Source organism: Scyliorhinus torazame, chromosome 11 (genome assembly GCF_047496885.1).
Source record: "Scyliorhinus torazame isolate Kashiwa2021f chromosome 11, sScyTor2.1, whole genome shotgun sequence".
NCBI classification, from domain to species: domain Eukaryota; kingdom Metazoa; phylum Chordata; class Chondrichthyes; order Carcharhiniformes; family Scyliorhinidae; genus Scyliorhinus; species Scyliorhinus torazame.
Window position 1 is genome coordinate 45228176 of NC_092717.1, and position 19382 is coordinate 45247557.

A 19382-nucleotide genomic window follows, 5' to 3' on the forward strand; every position below is an offset into this window, starting at 1 on the left:
CATTTACCTTTAGGATAATTTCAATTGGAGCCATCTTATTCAATTGGACTGCATTCAGCTGGTACATTGGATGCTCTTCCTCAGAGCTCTTCTCCACGATGTTCAGTGGTGCTGTGGACTGGTGCTGCTGCTTTTCCGTTGCAATTGTGCGCTTTGCCTCACACGGCAACGTGCTTGAATATGTCCCCTTCGGTTGCAACAGAAGCACATGAATACCCAAACATGACAGGTTTCCTGGGGATGGTCCCCCCTGCAGTCCACCTTGGATTTGTTTAGACGCCTCAATTTTGTCTCCTTTCTTGTGTTCTAGTCCTGTTCCGAGGACTGTATCTGGCGCTGAACTTTGCCTGTTGATCCCGCAAGTGACCTCGTGACTGTACCAGCCCATACTTGGTTAACCTCCCCTTCAGCTAAACTTTGAAGCTCAATTACATCTTTATTGGTGCACTCCGTCGCCTAAGCTATCTCGATAACTTTTTCTAAAGTAATTGTGGTTCTCTACCAGAAGCTTCTTTTGGATATTAAGGTTATGATTTCCATAAACCAGCTGGTCGTGTAGCATGTCGCTAAGAGCAGTCCCGAACTCACAGTACTCAGCAACTGGTGAAGCCTATTATGAAGGTTGAGACAGATTCTTCATGGTCCCTCACTGCAGAGTTAAACTTATAACGTTGGAGGATAATCGAGGGCGTTGGGTTATAATGTTCTTTCACCAATTTCACTATCTAGTTAAAGGTCTTCAAGTCGGGTGCTTCCGGGGACATGAGGTTATGAATCAATTTATATGTTTGGGGCCCACAAACTGTTAGAAGTATCACCTTCTGCTTCTCCTCACCTGTGATCTCGATCGTGGTAAAGAAGAACCGGAGCCATTGATGTACTGACTCTATGACTCAACCCCTTTGTAAAATGGGTCTAGTTTCTCAATGAAAGGCATTTCCACTCATTGTTTAAATGATTCCGACTCTTGCCAGAGCTTCTCTACTTTCTCAACCGTTCCTTCTTTCCCCCCTTGATTCACGATGGCTGTCGACCGCGAGTAAAACTTTTACCTCGTTGTTCATGTGGTAGCTCGAGATATACACTGGCGGCTTCCAGTAGTAAACAAAGGGGTTTATTGATGAAAGCAAAGACAGTTAGACAACAGGCATAGAACACTATGCAACAGGTCTTTACTCTTCAGCTCCCTGGTCCACACTGCCCTGAGTCCTGTTCCCAGAGCCACGTGCAAACTCCCCATTGGCCGGATTCACGTGTTCCCGTGCGATTGGCCTCGAGCAGGTCGTGTGGTCTATGGGGCCCGCCATCTTAAAGGGGCCACGCTACCATAGATACGATCATCTTCGATCAGTTGAGCCCTACTCCTGACCACAGCCTCAGCCATAGCTGCTTGAATGATGGCGACCACCATTTCATTCATTGGGGTAAGGGCATGAAGGCGGCTCTGCTGCCTCTGCATATGTGCCACCTTGTTCTGCTAGAGAGGGGAAAGTGTGTGACTAAATGTGATGTATTCAGCTGATTTGACTTGATAACTGGCCGTGTGTGCGAGTTATGTGATGTTTGCAGCAGTGCTAAATGTGTGAGGGCGAGACACAAGTTATGGATATTGTTGATAGATATGTGGTTGGGGGTACTGAGCATTGTGTGGGGTGGTTGGTGGTTTAATGCAACTGACAATTAATTCAACTGCCCTTCGCCACTTGTGTGAGATCATTGAACCTTTTGCAGCAATGAATCCAGCTTCTCAGGGCCAGAGTCTTGGCACTGCCTGCCATGATTATCTAGCCCCATTAACTTTACAAAGTTTGTCCGGAAGGCCACCTCCCAGCGGTGAGGCGACATCTCATCTGCTCTCCATATCCTCCACCAAACCCTTCCATGCAGCTTTAGAAAATCTTGGAACCTGCTCGCTGCCATGTTGTGCCATTATTGAGTGCCCCCCATGGTAAAATCACTGGTCCAGTCACAATGCACCTCGCCTTTAAGAGATACAGGCTAGTTTTAAATCGAGCTAGCCTCTAATGATTTTGGGTCCCACTGTTCAGGCATGCAACCACTTAACAGTGCATTCAACACTGACTGCACACTACAATCATTTAAATTAGCAGGCAGCATGACGTATGCATGCCACCTGCACTGGAAACAGTAGGCACAGGATGATCCCACATCATGATCCCTGTGGCCTTATCTGGGCCCAATTTTGAGTTCACCAAATTGAAAATTTTCATCAGATTTACCAAACAATCATGACGTTCTCAGGATAGTCGTGCCCCAACAACCATGCCACATTCAACATATCAAGGGAATTAAACTGAAACCTTGCTACTCGGTGCTAATTAACACTTCACAGTTCAGTTACCTCTGAGCAATATGCAGTAGGACAGAACTATTCAATTCCCTTTTCATCAACAAATTTAAAATGATTTTGTTGACCAGATCAAGGAATGTCTTTGACAAACTGAACTCATTTTCTACTCGTAACAATTGGCCTTCACTTTCTGCAAAGAATTGTTTGAATAAGAAATGTATTATCTTAAAATCTGTCAGTTTACAATCATTTTGTATAAACAGCACTAGCTAATAACTAGCAAGAACTGCATTTGATCATGGGTGTCAATAAAACAACAAATATTTTATAAATCCTGGCCTAGTCCTCCTGCATGAAAATAATTAGATTAGACCCTGCACAACTGAAAAGGCAACATACCAAAGAGTTGCTGTCGGTTATTCCTATACTGCCATCAAAAGGCCCCCAGGTTGTACCACCAGGTATTTGTTGTCGGCTGCGAATTCTTCGCTCTCCATTTTTCTGAAATATCTCAAGCTCACCTGGAGTGAAAAAGAATGGATTAATACAGTAGGCCATATGGTAACCAGCATTATAACTCCAGTCTCTCCATAAATGCTGCCTGATGTGCTGAATACTTCAATATTTTACGTTTTTAACTCCAGTCTTGCTGAATGTGCTTCCCAGTCTCCGCTCTTGGACAAGGGGTAACACTTCTGAACTCGTATATAACTTCAAAAGAAACCCTGGAAAAATAATCAGTGGGGTCTTCTAAAATTTGTTTTTAATCAACCGCGGGTGTCAGAGGAAGGTCACACAATTTTTATTCGCCAGAGAGGTGGGGATTTTTCTTACAGGATTACAGGTAGGAGAGGATACAAGGGGGAAAAGTTAACCTCTTCTCCTGCTGCTATTTATTTGAAATTTGTGTCCTTTTGTGACTCACCCCCCTGCATGGAAATGTGTTTGCTCATTTATTCAATACAACTCCTTCATCATTTTGAACACATTTTATAAATCTTCCCTTAATCTTCTTTGCTCTAAGGCGAAGAACCTCAAGTTATTCTTGTCTTTCCACGTAACTGATGTCCTCCATTCTTGGTCCTGTTCTGGTCAATCTTGTCTGTACCCTCACCAAGGTCTGGACATTCTTTATAGATTACCGAACCCAAAATTGAACTCCACCCACCAGCTGATCCTTAACCAGTGATTTATTAGGATTTAGCATAACTTCCTTGCTTCTGTACTTCATGTCACTTTTTATGGAGATTTTGATTTTTTTTCAACTTTATCAATTTATCCTGCCACCCTCAAATATTTGTATATGTTAAAGTTCAAATCTCACTCTTCCTGCACCCAGTTCAAACCTTTACTTTATATTGCCTTTTCTCTTTCTTCCACCCACAATTTGGCTTGCCGATTATCTGTCTCTGAAGAAAATTTGTGCAAGCTTCTTTACGGACATGTGATTTTTCTCCATCAGGTTTCCCTGTGCTCATTGCACTAAAAATTCTACCATATAGTATTCTCATGGCCACATCACACGGCTTCATCCCACAATACATCAATACTGTCGTGCTTTACGAATAGCCACTGTTATAGGAATCTGTTTCATTCATTAGCACATCTAAAGTGGAATGGGGCTAGTTATTTTTGTTCAACATCCCAACAGCACAAAACTGCCTGCAATATGGCACAAACCAAAATTGGGCAGTTCCATTAGGAGAAACCAAAACACTCAACAGCGAGGGGTAACGGAATTCAGAGGAAGGGAGTGGCAAACAGAAAGAGAGACTCTATGGAGATTGGAATTGTGATATTACTCGTTAGACCAGCATAATGAATGCTCTAGACTGCATTTTATATGTGCCGCAATACACCTGACCTTGAAGTGGTTGATATCGAAAAATTGTGCCATTCCCATGTACTATCAGCAAGTGTGAGTGCCAGGAAAGCAGATGCCTTGGATGGATAAATGCACATCCCTTTCCTTCCAATCACCAGGGAAACAGATGCCTGAAATAACAGTACCCAGCACAAAATGCATTGTATCTGGCGGGTAACAATATACCCACAAGCATTCACATTTATATGCACTCATCTGTGCGCATTCACACTCAGACATGTCTGTAAACATAGACATATGCCTTCATGCACACAATACACTCGGACACAAATGCATGCACTTATACTCACATGTACAAACACTCAAGCAAGCTCACACACGAGCATACATGAAGACAGGATTTATATATAATCACAGCCTTGCAATTCTGCTTTCTAATTGACAAATTATATTTTCCTGTGTGTTTTTTAGAATAGAAGAATTCTAAAATAGTAATATTATGCTTTGCTACAATTGGACAATTGAATTTTGGCAGCATACTGCTTCTATGCACCATTGCAGTAAAAATGCAATGTTTTTTGGGACCATAGAAAGAGAACTGTTCAAACCGTTTAGATTGAGTTCTAAAATCTTGGGCTGGATTCTCCGCAGCCCCGCGCCAAAATCGCGGGAGAATCAACATTTGCGGCGGCATCAGGCCCGGCACCGCTCCGGCGATTCTCCGGGATCCGAGAATCGGCGATTTCGCCATTTACTCTGCGCGGCTGGGGGGCCATTGCCGAGGCCCGCCCAGCGATCCTCCGCTCCTGACCGGCCGAGTTCCGACGGCGTGGAACTAACATGTTATGGCCGGTCGGGACTCTTGCGTGGCGGCTGCGGACTCAGTCCGCGGCTGCCCTAGTGGGGGATCGGGCACGGGGGGCGGGGGGGGGGGGGAACTTATGGGCGGCCGGGGTAGGGATCGGGTCGGACGGATTCTCAGGCACACGGCCGATCTGGGGAATCTGCATCTTCCAGGTGCCTCCGTGGTCCAAGTCCGCCATGGCGCTCGTTGTGGCCGCTGGAGACCACCGCCGTGCGCATGCGCAGACTCTAAATCGGAAGATGGGGGGGGTCTGCACCTGCAGTCAAAGCGGCGTGAAGCACTCTGGGTCCCTGTTAGCCCCCAGCAAGGCATTGAATCGGCTTGTAGTTTTTTTTCAGGAAACTCGGGAGTGTAACGCCAGCGTTTTTAGGGCGGCGTGGGGACATAGCCCCATTCTGGGAGAATCCAGCCCCTTGTGTATTATGTAAACCCCTGAAGAGCACTGTGACACAACAACGGATTTAAAAACAAATTTGTTCATGGGACGTGGGCTTCGCAGGATGTGCCAGCATTTATTGCCCATCACTAATTACCCTTGAGGGGACAGTTAAGAGTCAACCACATTGCTGTGGGTCTGGAGTCACATGTAGGCCAGACCAGGTAAGGGTGACAGATTTCCTTCCCTAAAGGGAATTAGTGAACCAGTTGGGTTTTTACGACAATTGACAATGGTTTCATGGTCATCATTAGATTTTTAATTCCAGATTTTTCTTGAATTCAAATTTCACCATCTGCTGTGGCGAGATTTGATCTCTGGGAACTTTTGTCCACAGAGCATTACTCTGGGTCCCTGGTTTACTGGTCCAGGGACAATACCACTATGCCACTGCCTCCCTGTATAAACTAAAGGTTTGAACTGGGTGAAGGAAGAGTAAGATTTGAACTTAAACATATATGTGGTAATACCAGGTATTGCAGTACCTGAGAGGTGGATGACCATTGGCTAGACCCAGGAGTCTACCATTGGCTGATGTACATAGCTCCGCCCTGAGAGGCAGAGTATAAGAACCAATGCCATCCCAGCAGCCTTAACTTTCTATATCGAAGCTGCTGGGGAATAGTTCTAGCAGATTAAAGCTTATTAGTTATGACTCACCTTGTCTCAAGAGTAATTGATTGCGCATCAATTTAATCTGCTACAATTTCAGTTGAAAGGATGGATCTCCGTATCAAACCGAAGTGCCTTCAGCGCAGCCCCCACGCGGACAACTCTGCTGATATTTTCAAACATTGGCTGGCGTGCTTTAAGGGCTACCTTGACACGGCCGCTGACACCCCCGGGTTGGCGTCGCCATTTTGTCCCTCGCCGCCGCCATCTTCTTCATCCCCCGACCCATGGCCATCTTGGATGGGGCCCCAGGCCCCCAGCACAGCAGACTACATGCTGCACGACCAGAACTCTCCATTACTGCAGCTGGCCTCGGTGACTCTGGACCAGAGTCGGCCCGGGACGCTGGCGAAAGCTACAACGACGATCTCCATCAACGGCCACGAGACGTCATGCCTGATCGACTCTGGGAGCACGGAAAGCTTTGTTCACCCTGACATGGTAAGGCGCTGTTCTCTTGTCACCCATCCTGTAAATCAAAGGATCTCCCTGGCCTCCGGGTCACACGCGGTGGAGATAAAGGGGTTCTGCCTAGCGAACCTCACTGTCCAAGGCAGGGAATTCCACAATTCCCACCTGTATGTCCTGCCGCACCTCTGCGCAGCCACCCTCCTTGGGCTGGATTTCCAGTGCCAGCTGCAAAGCCTGACTTTTAAATTCGGCGGCCCTATACCCCCCCTTACTGTCTGCGGCCTTGCGACCCTTAAGGTCGACCCGCCTTCCCTGTTTGCGAACCTCACCCCGGATTGCAAACCTGTCGCCACCAGGAGCAGATGGTACAGTGCCCAGGACCGGACCTTTATCAGGTCGGAGGTCCAGAGGCTGCTGAGGGGAGGGGTCATCAAAGCGAGCAACAGCCCCTGGAGGGCTCAAGTAGTGGTGGTAAAGACCAGGGAGAAACATAGGATGGTCATTGACTACAGCCAGACCATCAACAGGTTTACGCAGCTGGATGTGTACCCTCTCCCCTGTATAGCCGACCTGGTGAACAGGATCGCACAATACAAGGCTTTCTCCACGGTGGATCTCAAGTCTGCCTACCACCAGCTACCCCTCCGTAATGGTTACCGCCAGTACACTGCCTTCGAAGCAGACGGGCGGCTCTATCACCTTTTAAGGGTTCCCTTCGGTGTCACGAACGGGGTCTCGGTCTTCCAACGAGAGACGGAACGAATGGTTGACCGGTACGGCTTACGCGCAACGTTCCCGTATCTGGATAACGTCACCATCTGCGGCCATGACCAGCAGGACCACGACACCAACCTCCGCAAATTCCTCCAGACCGCGAAAATCCTTAATCTGACATACAATAAGGATAAATGCGTGTATAGCACCGACCGTCTAGCCATTCTAGGCTACGTAGTGCGAAGTGGAGTCATAGGCCCCGACCCTGAGCGCATGCGCCCCCTCATGGAGTTCCCCCTCCCTCACTGCCCCAAGGCCCTAAAGCGCTGCCTCAGGTTCTTCAGCTATTATGCACAGTGGGTCCCCAATTACGCAGACAAAGCACGACCCCTGATCCAGTCCACAACCTTCCTCCTGTCGACGGAGGCCCGCCAGGCCTTCAGCCGCATCAAAGCAGACATTGCAAAAGCCGTGATGCGCCATCGACGAGTCCCTGCCCTTCCAGGTCGAGAGCGATGCATCCGACGTAGCTCTGGCGGCCACCCTCAACCAAGCGGGCAGGCCCGTGGCTTTCTTCTCCCGTACTCTCCATGCTTCCGAAATTCGCCATTCCTTGGTCGAAAAGGAGGTCCAGGCCATAGTAGAAGCTATGCGACACTGGAGGCATTACCTGGCCGGCAGGAGATTCACTCTCCTCACGAACCAACGGTCGGTTGCCTTCATGTTCGATAATGCGCAGCTGGGCAAGATTAAGAACGACAAGATCTTGCGGTGGAGGTTAGAACTCTCCACCTACAATTACGAGATCTTGTACTGCCTGGGGAAGCTGAACGAGCCTCCTGATGCCCTGTCCCACGGCACTTGTGCCACCGCACAAGTGGACCACCTCCGATCCCTCCACGAGGACCTCTGCCACCCGGGGGTCACTCGTTTCTTTCATTTTATCAAGACCGCAACCTGCCCTACTCCATCGAGGAGGTCAGGACCGTCACCAGGGACTGCCAAATCTGCGCGGAGTGCAAGCCGCACTTCAACCGGCCAGAGAGGGTGCACCTGATAAAGGCTTCCCGTCCCTTTGAACGGCTCAGCATGGATTTTAAAGGCCCCTCCCCTCCACCGACCGCAACACGTACTTCCTTAATGTGATTGACGAGTACTCCCGGTTCCCATTCGCCATCCTCTGCCCAGACATGACCACAACCACCGTCATCAGGGCCCTCCAGGGTATCTTTACACTGTTCGGTTTCCCCGCATACATTCACAGTGATAGGGGGTCCTCCTTTATGAGTGACGAACTGCGTCAATTCCTGCTCAGCAAGGGCATCGCCTCGAGCAGGACGACAAGTTACAACCCCCGGGGAAACGGGCAGGGAGAGAGGGAGAACGGAACGGTCTGGAAGACCGTCCCGCTGGCCCTACGGTCCAGGAATCTCCCAGTCTCCCGCTGGCAGGAAGTCCTCCCGGTGGCCCTCCACTCCATCCGGTCACTGCTCTGTACAACCATGAACCAGACACGTTATGAACGTCTCCTTGTTTTCCCCAGGAAGTCCTCTTCCGGGAACTTGCTCCCAACCTGGCTAGCGACACCCGGACCCGTCCTGCTTCGGAAACATGTGAGGGCGCAAAAGTCGGACCCGTTGGTCGAGAGGGTTCACCTGCTGCACGTCAACCCCCAGTACGCCTACGTAGCGTTCCCTGATAGCCGCCAAGACACGGTCTCCCTTCGGGACCTGGCGCCCGCCGGAGCCCCACGCGCAACGGCACCATTGCCCCCACCCCCACCCTCCCCAGAGCACCTAACTGGAGGGTCAGTACTCCCGCCGCCCCTACCTAGGCTCGAACACACACCGACGCCCCCTACAGGCGCCTTGCCCCCCTGTCTACCTTTCACCCCAACAGCACCGCCTAGGGGTGACGAAGCTGCCTGGGAGGATGACATCACGTTCCCGGAGTCGCAACCGTCGGGATCCCCATCAGAATCACCGCCGAAGCCCAGACGCTCCAGAAGGACGACCAGGCCACCCGATCGACTGATTGCTGCACCATGAACACTTTGTTATTACCCTCGACATCACGGTACCTCCATACCTGGTCATACCATGCGAAAGGCGACTATTAACGCTGGCCATCACCCCGCCGGGCTCTTTTTTAACAGGGGGTGAATGCGGTAGTACCAGGTATTGCGGTACCCGAGAGGTGGATGACCATTGGTTAGACCCAGGAGTCTACCTTGGCTGATGTACATAGCTCCGCCCTGAGAGGCGGAGTATAAGAACCAATGCTGTCCCAGCAGCCTTCACTTTCTGTATCGAACCTGCTGGGGAAGAGTTCTAGCAGATTAAATCCTATTAGTTACGACTCACCTTGTCTTGAGAGTAATTGATTGCGCATCAATATACAAATTTTTGAGCGTAGCAGGATAAATAGTGGCATCACAGGGAAGAAAGGCAGAGTGTAGACCGCTGGCAGCATTGCTGGTTTTTCCTGCCCTATTTTAAAATTCTTTGCCAATGGAAGTCTCTGGCCTCCCCCATGGATCGTCCTGGCACCTCCCCCAAGGAACGCTCCCCCCTCCCGAAATACCCTTCACCCCATGTAACCCTCCCCCTTCCCCAACGGAAGCCCCCTCAGCTCCACCACCAGCATTGCCTGGCAGTAACAGGGGCAGTGCCAGGGTAGTGCCCAGGCATGACCCATTCCCCCTGGGGGCTGTACTCACCTGTGTTCCTCTAGTGGATTCTGCTCGCCAGGTGCACCGTGAAGGACTTGTCGTGATTCACGTCGGCGTGCCCACACGCCAACATGAATGGATGATTGAATGTTTAAATTGATGCAAGTGAAGATCCCGGGATGCCCGTGATGTTATTGGTGGAAAACGCTGGACAATCGATCAGGGAAATCCCACCAGCATAAAAGTCATTTTGGGTCTCCCAGTCTATTCTCTGCCCCCTTCAATGTTTCTGCCCTCCCAAAAACGGAAGCAGGAAATCCCTCCCATCAAAACTTACTGAGTGTTAAAGAAACATGATATTGTATTACGATGGCTCCTCATCCCTCGGCTGTGTGAAACACTCAGGGTGTGAAAAGCCACAATATAGGATGTATATTGGTCTAACACACCACCTTATTTGGAAAAGGACTTGGGACTTGTAATAGGTCATGTGGGCAAGGCCCATGTTTGTTACCTACTTTTAAAGTATAGCAGCAGAAGGTGTTGTCCAGCAGATACCATCAGAAAGACCATTCCTAAAGCCATCAAACCAGCTAGAAGACAACTACGCAACCAAGGTAATAATCAGCTATATCTTGAAAGTGGGAGGACTCTTCCCCTCTTCCCCCAATCCCTTTCAACTTCAAGTTCACCTGAGAGCTGACATCCTGGCAATTCAACTACAAGAAGCCTTAAAGCTCAATGGGAATCCCCTGCTTTCACAAGACCTCCAATCCAGCTAAAGCATCAATTCATCCAAGAAACTGCAGGCCGGTTACAAAACCGACTGAAATAATTCCAGATTGTAACCATTTTTAAAAGTATGTGTATTAAAGTTTTTCATATTAACAAACAATCAACAGAAACAAATTGGAACCATATACATTTTTTCTTCATCTATATTTGATCGTATGGTAGTATGTGTGTCGTGTTTTCAAACCTCCAGGACAAGTGTGTGATAATAATTAATCGTCTTTATTTTTAAATTCACAAAAGTCTGCTGCTGGAATAATTTAAATTGGGACAAATCACCTACAGTAATAAAATTAACCTCACACATAAAAACGGTTCGATCACGGACAACAATAAAACACATGGGGCGGGTGTTTTTTGGCCCGTTGCGAATGGCAGGACCAGAAGATTCTGCCGCCGGCCACTGGCGAGCCACTCTCCACTGATGCACAACATGCCGCAGAGGGAGAGGAAGATCCCACCCCACAAATGCTGACTGTGACAATGCTAAATGGTAACATTTTAAAGGGTTCGCAAGAACGAAGAAACCTGGTGGTGTTTGTCCACAAATATTTGAAGGTGGCAGGAAAGGCTTAACAAAGCAGTTAATAAAGTATATGTTACCCTGAACTTTATAAATAGATGCACAGAGTACAGGTGCCAGGACGTTATGCTAAATCTGCATAAAAACTAGATTGACTCCAGGTGCAACATTGGGTACAATTCTGGACATCAAACTTGTGAAGGTTTGGAGAGGGTACAGAAGTGATTTACTAGAATTATGCTAGGAATGGCAGATCATAATTGTGTACAGACTGCAGAAGCTGGGATTGTTCTCCTTACAGCTGCGAAAGATAAGAGGAGGTTTGATAAGGGCCTTTAAAATTATAAAGAGGTAGAAAGAGTAAATAAAAATAAGCTATTTTGAATGACTAAAGAGACAATGACCAGAGGGCACAGGATTGAGATGGAGAAAGCGCAGGGACGTGGGAAAACGGAGGATAGGTGCGGCTGACTGGATTGGCCCGTTAAACTACCCACCTACACACCAATGGCACAGTGGCTGCCTCTTTCTGGGTTGGCTGGCCTGCCTCCAGACCACCCCCACCCCCCGTGGCAATGAAGATCTTGCATTTGCAGACATTTTCTCCTGACGCAGGCAGACGAGATGCAAATTCTCCCGACTCCCCCCCAATTTTCCCAACTCCCACTATGACCTGAAAGAACACCCATTTCACCAACGCTGTTATGTGCCAGTAACAAGTGCTTGAAATGAAGACCGCTCCAGTATCTTGGAACACAGAATGCAATACATCACTTGATCTTCATATTTTCATCTTATATCACCAATACAATCCATCTTTTGTTACTGGTGTTTCTTTCAGGCCACGTGTATTTTAATGTTAGGTTAACAAGCAAGCAAAAGTCCAATAAATAATTTGGATTTATTGCCACATGTAGCGAGGTACAGTGAAAAGTATTGTTCTGCGTACAGTTCAGATAGATCGTTCCATACATGAAAAACGGAGGACATACAAGAAAGACACAAAGTAAATACAGAGACATAGGCATCGGGTAAGGCAAACGGAATGTAGTGCTACACAGTAGAGAAGATATGTGGAGAGATCAGTTCAGTCCATAAGAGGGTCATTCAGGAGTCTGGTAACAGCAGGGAAGAAGCTGATTTTGAATCGGTTGGTGTGTGTTCTCAGACTTTTGTATCTCCTATCCAATGGAAGAGGTTGGAAGAGAGAATAATCTGGGTGGGGTGGTCTTTGATTATGCGGCCCACTTTCCCAAGGCAGCGGGAGGTGTAGACAGAGTCAATGGATGGGAGGCAGGTTCCCATGATGGACTGGGCTGTGTTCATGACTCTGTAGTTTCTTACGGTCTTGGGCCGAGCAGTTGCCATACCAAGCTGTGATACAACCAGATAGAATGCTTTCTATGGTGCATCTGTAAAAATTGGTTGTGAACTCGACCAGTAAACCCTTCGGGAATGATTTCAGTGGAATGACATGGGCTTTCACATTGTGTATTTGCCATTGCTATGAAGGAAAAGTAAATCAGTTGGTTTCTGTAGGAATTAAAGCAATGCCCTGCCCCAGCTGTGATTCTGGCCTTACGAGATATGAAATGACAGCAAAGGAATGAATGAGAAATTTTTCAAAAATTCCTTTTGTGAGTCTCAGTTTATTTTAGTTCCAATTTTTCAGTACCTGCCTCTAGTAATTATCATTGATTATCATAGAATTTACAGTGCAGAAGGAGGCCATTCGGCCCATCGAGTCTGCACCGGCTCTTGGAAAGAGCACCCTACCCAAGCCCACACCTCCACCCTATCCCCATAACCCAGTAACCCCACCCAACACTAAGGGCAATTTTGGACACTAAGGGCAATTTATCATGGCCAATCCACCTAACCTGCACATCTTTGGACTGTGGGAGGAAACCGGAGCACCCGGAGGAAACCCACGCACACACGGGGAGGATGTGCAGACTCCGCACAGACAGTGACCCAAGCCGGAATCGAACCTGGGACCCTGGAGCTGTGAAGCAATTGTGCTATCCACAAGGCTACCATGCTGCCCTTCAATTTGAAGATTCACCCTGTATAACAACAACCTGTGCCTGTATAGTAGCTTTTCTGGTAGGAATAGTCCCAAAGCACATCAGAACTTTGAAAGTAACCTGTCGCTGATCAAGATAGAAGGCCATGATGTGGAGACGCCGGCGTTGGACTGGGGTGGGCTCAGAAAGAAGCCTTACAACACCAGGTTAACGTCCAACAGGTTTATTTGAGTCACTAGCTTTCGGAGCGCTGCTGATGAAGGAGTTGCACTCCGAAAGCTAGTGATTCCAAACAAACCTGTTGGACTTTAACCTGGTGTTGTATGATAGAAGGTTACGGGATTAAAAAAAAGATTTTGAGGAGACCTTTGAAGTAGGAGTGGGGGGTAGAAAATTGTAGGGATTCGGGGAACTAATTTTATTATTCAGTTTTTAAATTGTTTTGGTGCTTATGCTCGAAGTGTTACGGCAATTGAAAACACTCGCTTGATGTGATACTGAGTCATACAAACCAGGAAGGTGCAAAGTTCAATCACTGGCATGAGTCAGATGACATGAAGGTTACAAAAGGGAGCCTCTAATTGGACTCAACATTCCTTAGCTGTATGTCATCTGAGAATTGATGTCTCAGGGATATTGTCAGAGATATAGGGCGTGATCGAACCAAATGGGAACTATGTCCCAAAGTGAGCAAATTTTGGCACTCGTTTCCCACAGCACCAAGAAACACAATGCTATCTAACGTGACTCCGGGGAACGTGAGGCCAAGGCAACACTTAGTCCCATTCCATGCACTGAGGAGCCCCACTTGCCAGAAGTCATCAGTGCAGGGCGAGATTAAATGGCTTCCTGATCTCTTGAGCCTTGGATGTGGCCCCGAACATCTCCCAAGCCCTAACTCATGTATAAGGGGATCCTCCCCCCCCCCACTACACCTGTGCAGGGCACACCCGGCCCGATCCCCACCATGAAAAAAATGCCAGCTTGGCACTTTGGTACTGCCAGCCTGGCAATGCCCATGCAAATTGGCATGGGCATTGCCCACCCTCCCCTTTCACCCCAATCCTGCTTTCACATCCCCTTATTCTCCTGGTTCCCATTTGGCCATTTAACCACACGCTGCAATCTCTTCGAGTGCCCATTGAACTGTCAAAATACAAATACTAGCCAACTCAGCATTTGAAGAAACACTCCTCCATCCAAAGCCCTACCAACTCTGACTGCAGGAAAGTCTATTCCTGCCTCCAGGTTACAGTTTATGATCTCACTCAGACATAAATCAGGAGGACTTCCCAATAGTGGCTGCCCCCGTGAAAATCATGAGGAATCTGGACTGGCCAACTTTAAAATTGTGTCGATAACTTTAAACGTGCTGGTGAAATTAGACGACGCGGGAATGAAGGCGAGACTTCCAGATCTGGGGCGAAATTCTCCGTAATCGGCGCGATGTCCGCCAACTGGCACCAAAAACGGCGCAAATCAGTCCGGCATCCCGCTGCCCCAAAGGTGCGGAATCCTCCGCATCTTGAGGGGCCGAGTCCTAACCTTGAGGGGCTAGGCCCGCGCCGGACTGATTTCCGCCCCGCCAACTAGTGGGAAAGGCCTTTGGTGCCCGGCCAGCTGTCGCAGAAATGACGTTGCCGGGCGGCGCATGCGCGGGGACGTCAGCGGTCAGTGGAGACCATGGCGAAGGCAGAAGGAAAAGAGTGCCCCCACGGCACAGGCCCGCCCGCGGATCGGTGGGCCCCGATCGCAGGCCAGGCCACCGTGGGGGCACCCCCCGGGGCCAGATCACCCCAGGACCCCGGATCCCGTCCACGCCGCCATGTCCCGCCGGTAAGAGAGGTGGTTTAATCCACGCCGGTGGGACAGGCATTCCAGCAGCGGGACCTCGGCCCATCCGGGCCGGAGAATCGCCGGGGGGGGGGGCCCGCCAACCGGCGCGGCGCGATTCCTGCCCCCGCCGAATATCCGGTGCCGGAGAATTCGGCAACCGGCGGGGGCGGGATTCACGCCGCGGGGGGTCGGAGAATCCCGCCCATGGGACCTGGGGCGGGACCCCCTGCCGGGTCGGAGAATCGCCAGGGGCTGGCGTGAATCAAACCACCTCTCTTACCGGTGGGACAAGGCGGCGCGGGTGGGCTCCGGGGTCCTTGGGGGTGCACGGGGCGATCTGGCCCAGGGGAGTGCCCCCACGGTGGCCTGGCCCGCAATCGGGGCCCACCGATCCGCGGGCGCGCCTGTGCCATGGGGGCACTCTTTTCCTTCCGCCTTCGCCATGGTCTCCACTATGGCGGAGGCGGAAGTGACCCCCTCCACTGCGCATGCGCGGGGATGCCGTGAGCGGCCGCTGACTCTCCTGCGCATGTGCCGCAAGGCGAAGTCATTTCCGCGCCAGCTGGCGGGGCACCAAAGGCCTTTCCCGCCAGCTGGCGGGGCGGAAATCAGTCTGACGCGGGCCTAGCCCCTCAAGGTGAGGGCTCGGCCACTCATGATGCGGAGGATTCCGCACCTTTGGGGCTGTGCGATGCCGGACTGATTCGCGCCGCTTTTGCCGCCGGTCATCGCGCCGATTGCGGAGAATCCCGCCACTGGTCTCCATTTGTTCCCAGTCCCCTCGCCATTTTGGTCCCAATTGGGACCATGAAAATTCTGCCCATGGATAAAACCTGGAACTTATAGGCCAGTCAGTCTAACTCCAGTTGTTGATAAGTGAGTAGAGGCCACATGATGAAATTTTCAAATACGAGCAGAAACATGATTTCTAAAAAGCAGGTCATGCTTGACCAACCTTACAGAATTCGGTGAAGAGGTAACAGAGATAGATAAAAGAAATACAATGACAGTTTATACAGATTTTCCAAATACTTGACAACACACTCATTCCCTGCAAAAATAATGACATTTGATTCAAAGCAATGGCAACTAGATACACATAAAAATGTAAACATAAAAAGAAACAATGAATATAAAAAGAAGGTATGAAAAGAAATTTTGCCGACTGGAAAGAAATGGTGAAGGAGAGATCCATAGTGTTTGTGTTGTGGGGGCGAAACCCACGCAAACACAGGGAGAATGTGCAAACTCCACATGGACAGTGACCCGGGGCCGGGATTGAACCTGGATCCTCAGCGCCTTGATGCAGCAGTGCTAACCACGTCATCACCATGCCACCCATGTAATGGAAATAATAAAGTAATGGTCTACTAATCAAACTATTCCCCAAACCTCGTCCCAGCCTCCACCCAGACATGCACAAGACAGACACACGGTGGGGGTCTGAAAGGTTCAAAATAGCAGCCATTAGACTGGGGATGAGAGGTTAATCTTTGCTGCTGAGGTTGTAGTCTTTGTAGTTGGTGATCGTTCAAGGTCGCAAAGTGCTGAAATCATTGATTAGTTTGGATCTTCTAATGGTTGTCTTCAATTAGAACAGGCAGGCAGTAGAATTCCCTGTGGGTGTCACTTTCATTTGAATTACCTCCACCAGACTGGCTCTCAGACTCACCGAGATAATACTAGAGTTCTGCACCTGAGGATTTCACTAGGTTTTTAACCAACCCCTTTTTTCTGCAGGTGGCGCTGAACTGGAACCTCCCATAGGTTGAACTGACTGCAGAGAGAAAGGTCTTTAAACACAGGCCATTTGTTGAGATAAATCAGATTCTGTTACCCAGCATTTTAATTAGAAGTGGAACGTTCACAGGCCGGGCTGGAGAGTATTTTAACCTCCAGGCTTAGCTGATAGAAAGAATGTTTTAAATCGCCAGCCTTCCAGAGATGTAAACTTTCACAGGTCTGGCTACTGATTGCAGTCTTTCAGTCAGAAGTTAAAACGTTGCAGGACTGCTAGAAAGAATATACAGACCTGCTGACTCCAGCCGAGGGTTCAGAGAGGGAAGAATTCCAGCCTTTCTGGGGGAGATATCTAACAGGCTTCTGTTCAGCTCCTGCTCGAAAGGAAACTGAAAGCCAAAAATAGATCCTGCATTCTGTACCAGAATTTTCTGAAAGGCTCTACCAAACCCAATCGGGAATAGAAGTTGTCCCAGAAATTAAGAAGAGGGGATTGGCTGCTGGCCAAGTCCAAAAAATTTACATCACGGGCTATGCCACTGAGCATACTGAATAAAGGGGTCTGCCTGGGCCACTCCAAATACCATCTTGCAGCGGGGGGTTCAGTTCAAAACCAAGGGCGGGATACTCTGATCCTGAGGCTAAGTGTTGATGCCGTCGTAAACACCGTCGCGTTTTACGACGGCGTCAACAGTCCCCCAGGATCAGCGATCCTGCGCCTCACAGGGGACCAGCGCAGCTCCAGCTGTCGATACCGGCGTTAAACGGGCGCCGTTGGTCTGCGCGCGTGCGCTGCGACTGGCGCGAACTCGTGCATGCACGCTAGCTTCCTTCTCCGCGCCAGCCCCAACGCAACATGGCGTAGAGCTACAAGGGCTGGGGTGGAGTAAAAGAGGCCCCCACCAGGAGAAGACAGCCCGCCGATCGGTAGGCCCCGATCGTGGACCAGGCCACGGTGGAGGCCCACCCCAGGGTCGGATCCCCCCTGCCCCCCTCCTGGCCGCCCCTCGCAGGATGGACGGCGAGGTCTCGCCGGGTAAGTCAACATGTGAATGGTGCCGGCGGGACTCGGGCTATCTTGGCAGCCACTCGGCCCATCACGCGGGGAGAATCGGCGGGGGGGGGGGGGCGCATAGAGCGGCCCGACCGGTGCCATGCCAACTGCGCCGATTCTCCAGTCATCGGAGAATTGGCAAACTGGCGTCGGGTGGTGTCGCGTGAATCGTGCCCGGCCCAGCGATTCTCTGACCCGGCCCCGGGATCAGAGAATCCCGCTCCAGATGTCTGTTGTTTTAAAACCAGCTGGCAGGACAGACATCAAAAAGGAAAACAAGGATTGGAAAGAAATTCCTCACACTATCATATGTAAAGGACGATTCTCCAGCTGCATTGTGTCCATGGCAAATCACACTATGTCAGGAGAATTGCAGGAGCCCCGATCAGGAACTAGTTTGCATTAATTTTAATCTCATTAGCGAGACTCAATTTGAATGCAGCAACATCCCAGTGTTCACCCAACCCCCGCCCCAATGGGACGCTAACTGAGTGTGGGGTGTATATCACTACTAGTCCCTAAAACTATTCACCATGGACACCGAGAAGGAGCACTTTGATCGAGAGTGCCAAGGAGTGTCCTGCAGGGTGGGTGGGGGTCGCCTGCGGGGGGGAACTTGGGTTGGGCTGGAGGTGCAGCACGGTGGCACAATGGTTAGCACTGCCGTCTCACCACGGGTTTGATTCTGGTCTTGAGTTTGTGTGGAGTTTATACATTGTCCCTGTGTCTACATGGGTTTCCTCCGGGTGCTCTGGTTTTCTCCCATAGTCCTAAGATATGCAGGTTATGTGAGGTCATGAGTAAGGTTTCAAATTTGCAGGAGTGTACCGGCAGGCAGGAAGGTGGTTTAAAGTGTGTCTTCCTCAATGCCAGGAGCATCTGGAATAAGGTGGGTGAACTTGCGGCATGGTTTGGTACCTGGGACTTCGAAGTTGTGGCCATTTCGGAGACATGGATAGAGCAGGGACAGGAATGGTTGTTGCAGGTGCTGGGGTTGAGATATTTCAGTAAGTGCAGGGAAGGTGGTAAAAGAGGGGGAGGGGTGGCATTGTTAGTCAAGGACAGTGGCAGAAAGGACGTTTGATGAGGACTGGTCTACTAGGGTAGTATGGGCTGAGGTTAGAAACAAGAAAGGGGAGGTCACCCTGTTAGGGGTTTTCTATAGGCCTCCTAAAAGTTCCAGAGATGTAGAGGAAAGGATTGCAAAGATGATTCTGGATAGGAGCGAAAGCAACAGGGTAGCTGTTATAGGGGACTTTAACTTTCCAAATATTGACTGGAAATGCTATAGTTCGAGTATTTTAGATGGGTCCGTTTTTGTCCAATGTGTGCAGGAGGGTTTCCTGACACAGTATGTAGATAGGCCAATGAGAGGCGAGGCTATATTGGATTTGGTACTGGGTAATGAACCAGGACAGGTGTTAGATTTGGAGGTAGGTGAGCACTTTGGTGATAGTGACCACAATTCGATTATGTTTACTTTAGTGATGGAAAGGGATAGGTAT

At 49.7% G+C, this 19382-nt stretch overlaps 1 protein-coding gene across 1 annotated transcript in view; it reads right to left on the reverse strand.

The window, feature by feature from the left end:
* zfpm2a (zinc finger protein, FOG family member 2a) overlaps nt 1-19382 on the reverse strand; it is a 1126129-nt gene that overhangs the window by 447439 nt on the left and 659308 nt on the right. Inside the window, exon 4 of the mRNA XM_072467215.1 lies at nt 2711-2832. Coding sequence (XP_072323316.1) covers nt 2711-2832 — 122 coding nt within the window. The remainder of the gene's footprint in view (nt 1-2710; nt 2833-19382) is intronic.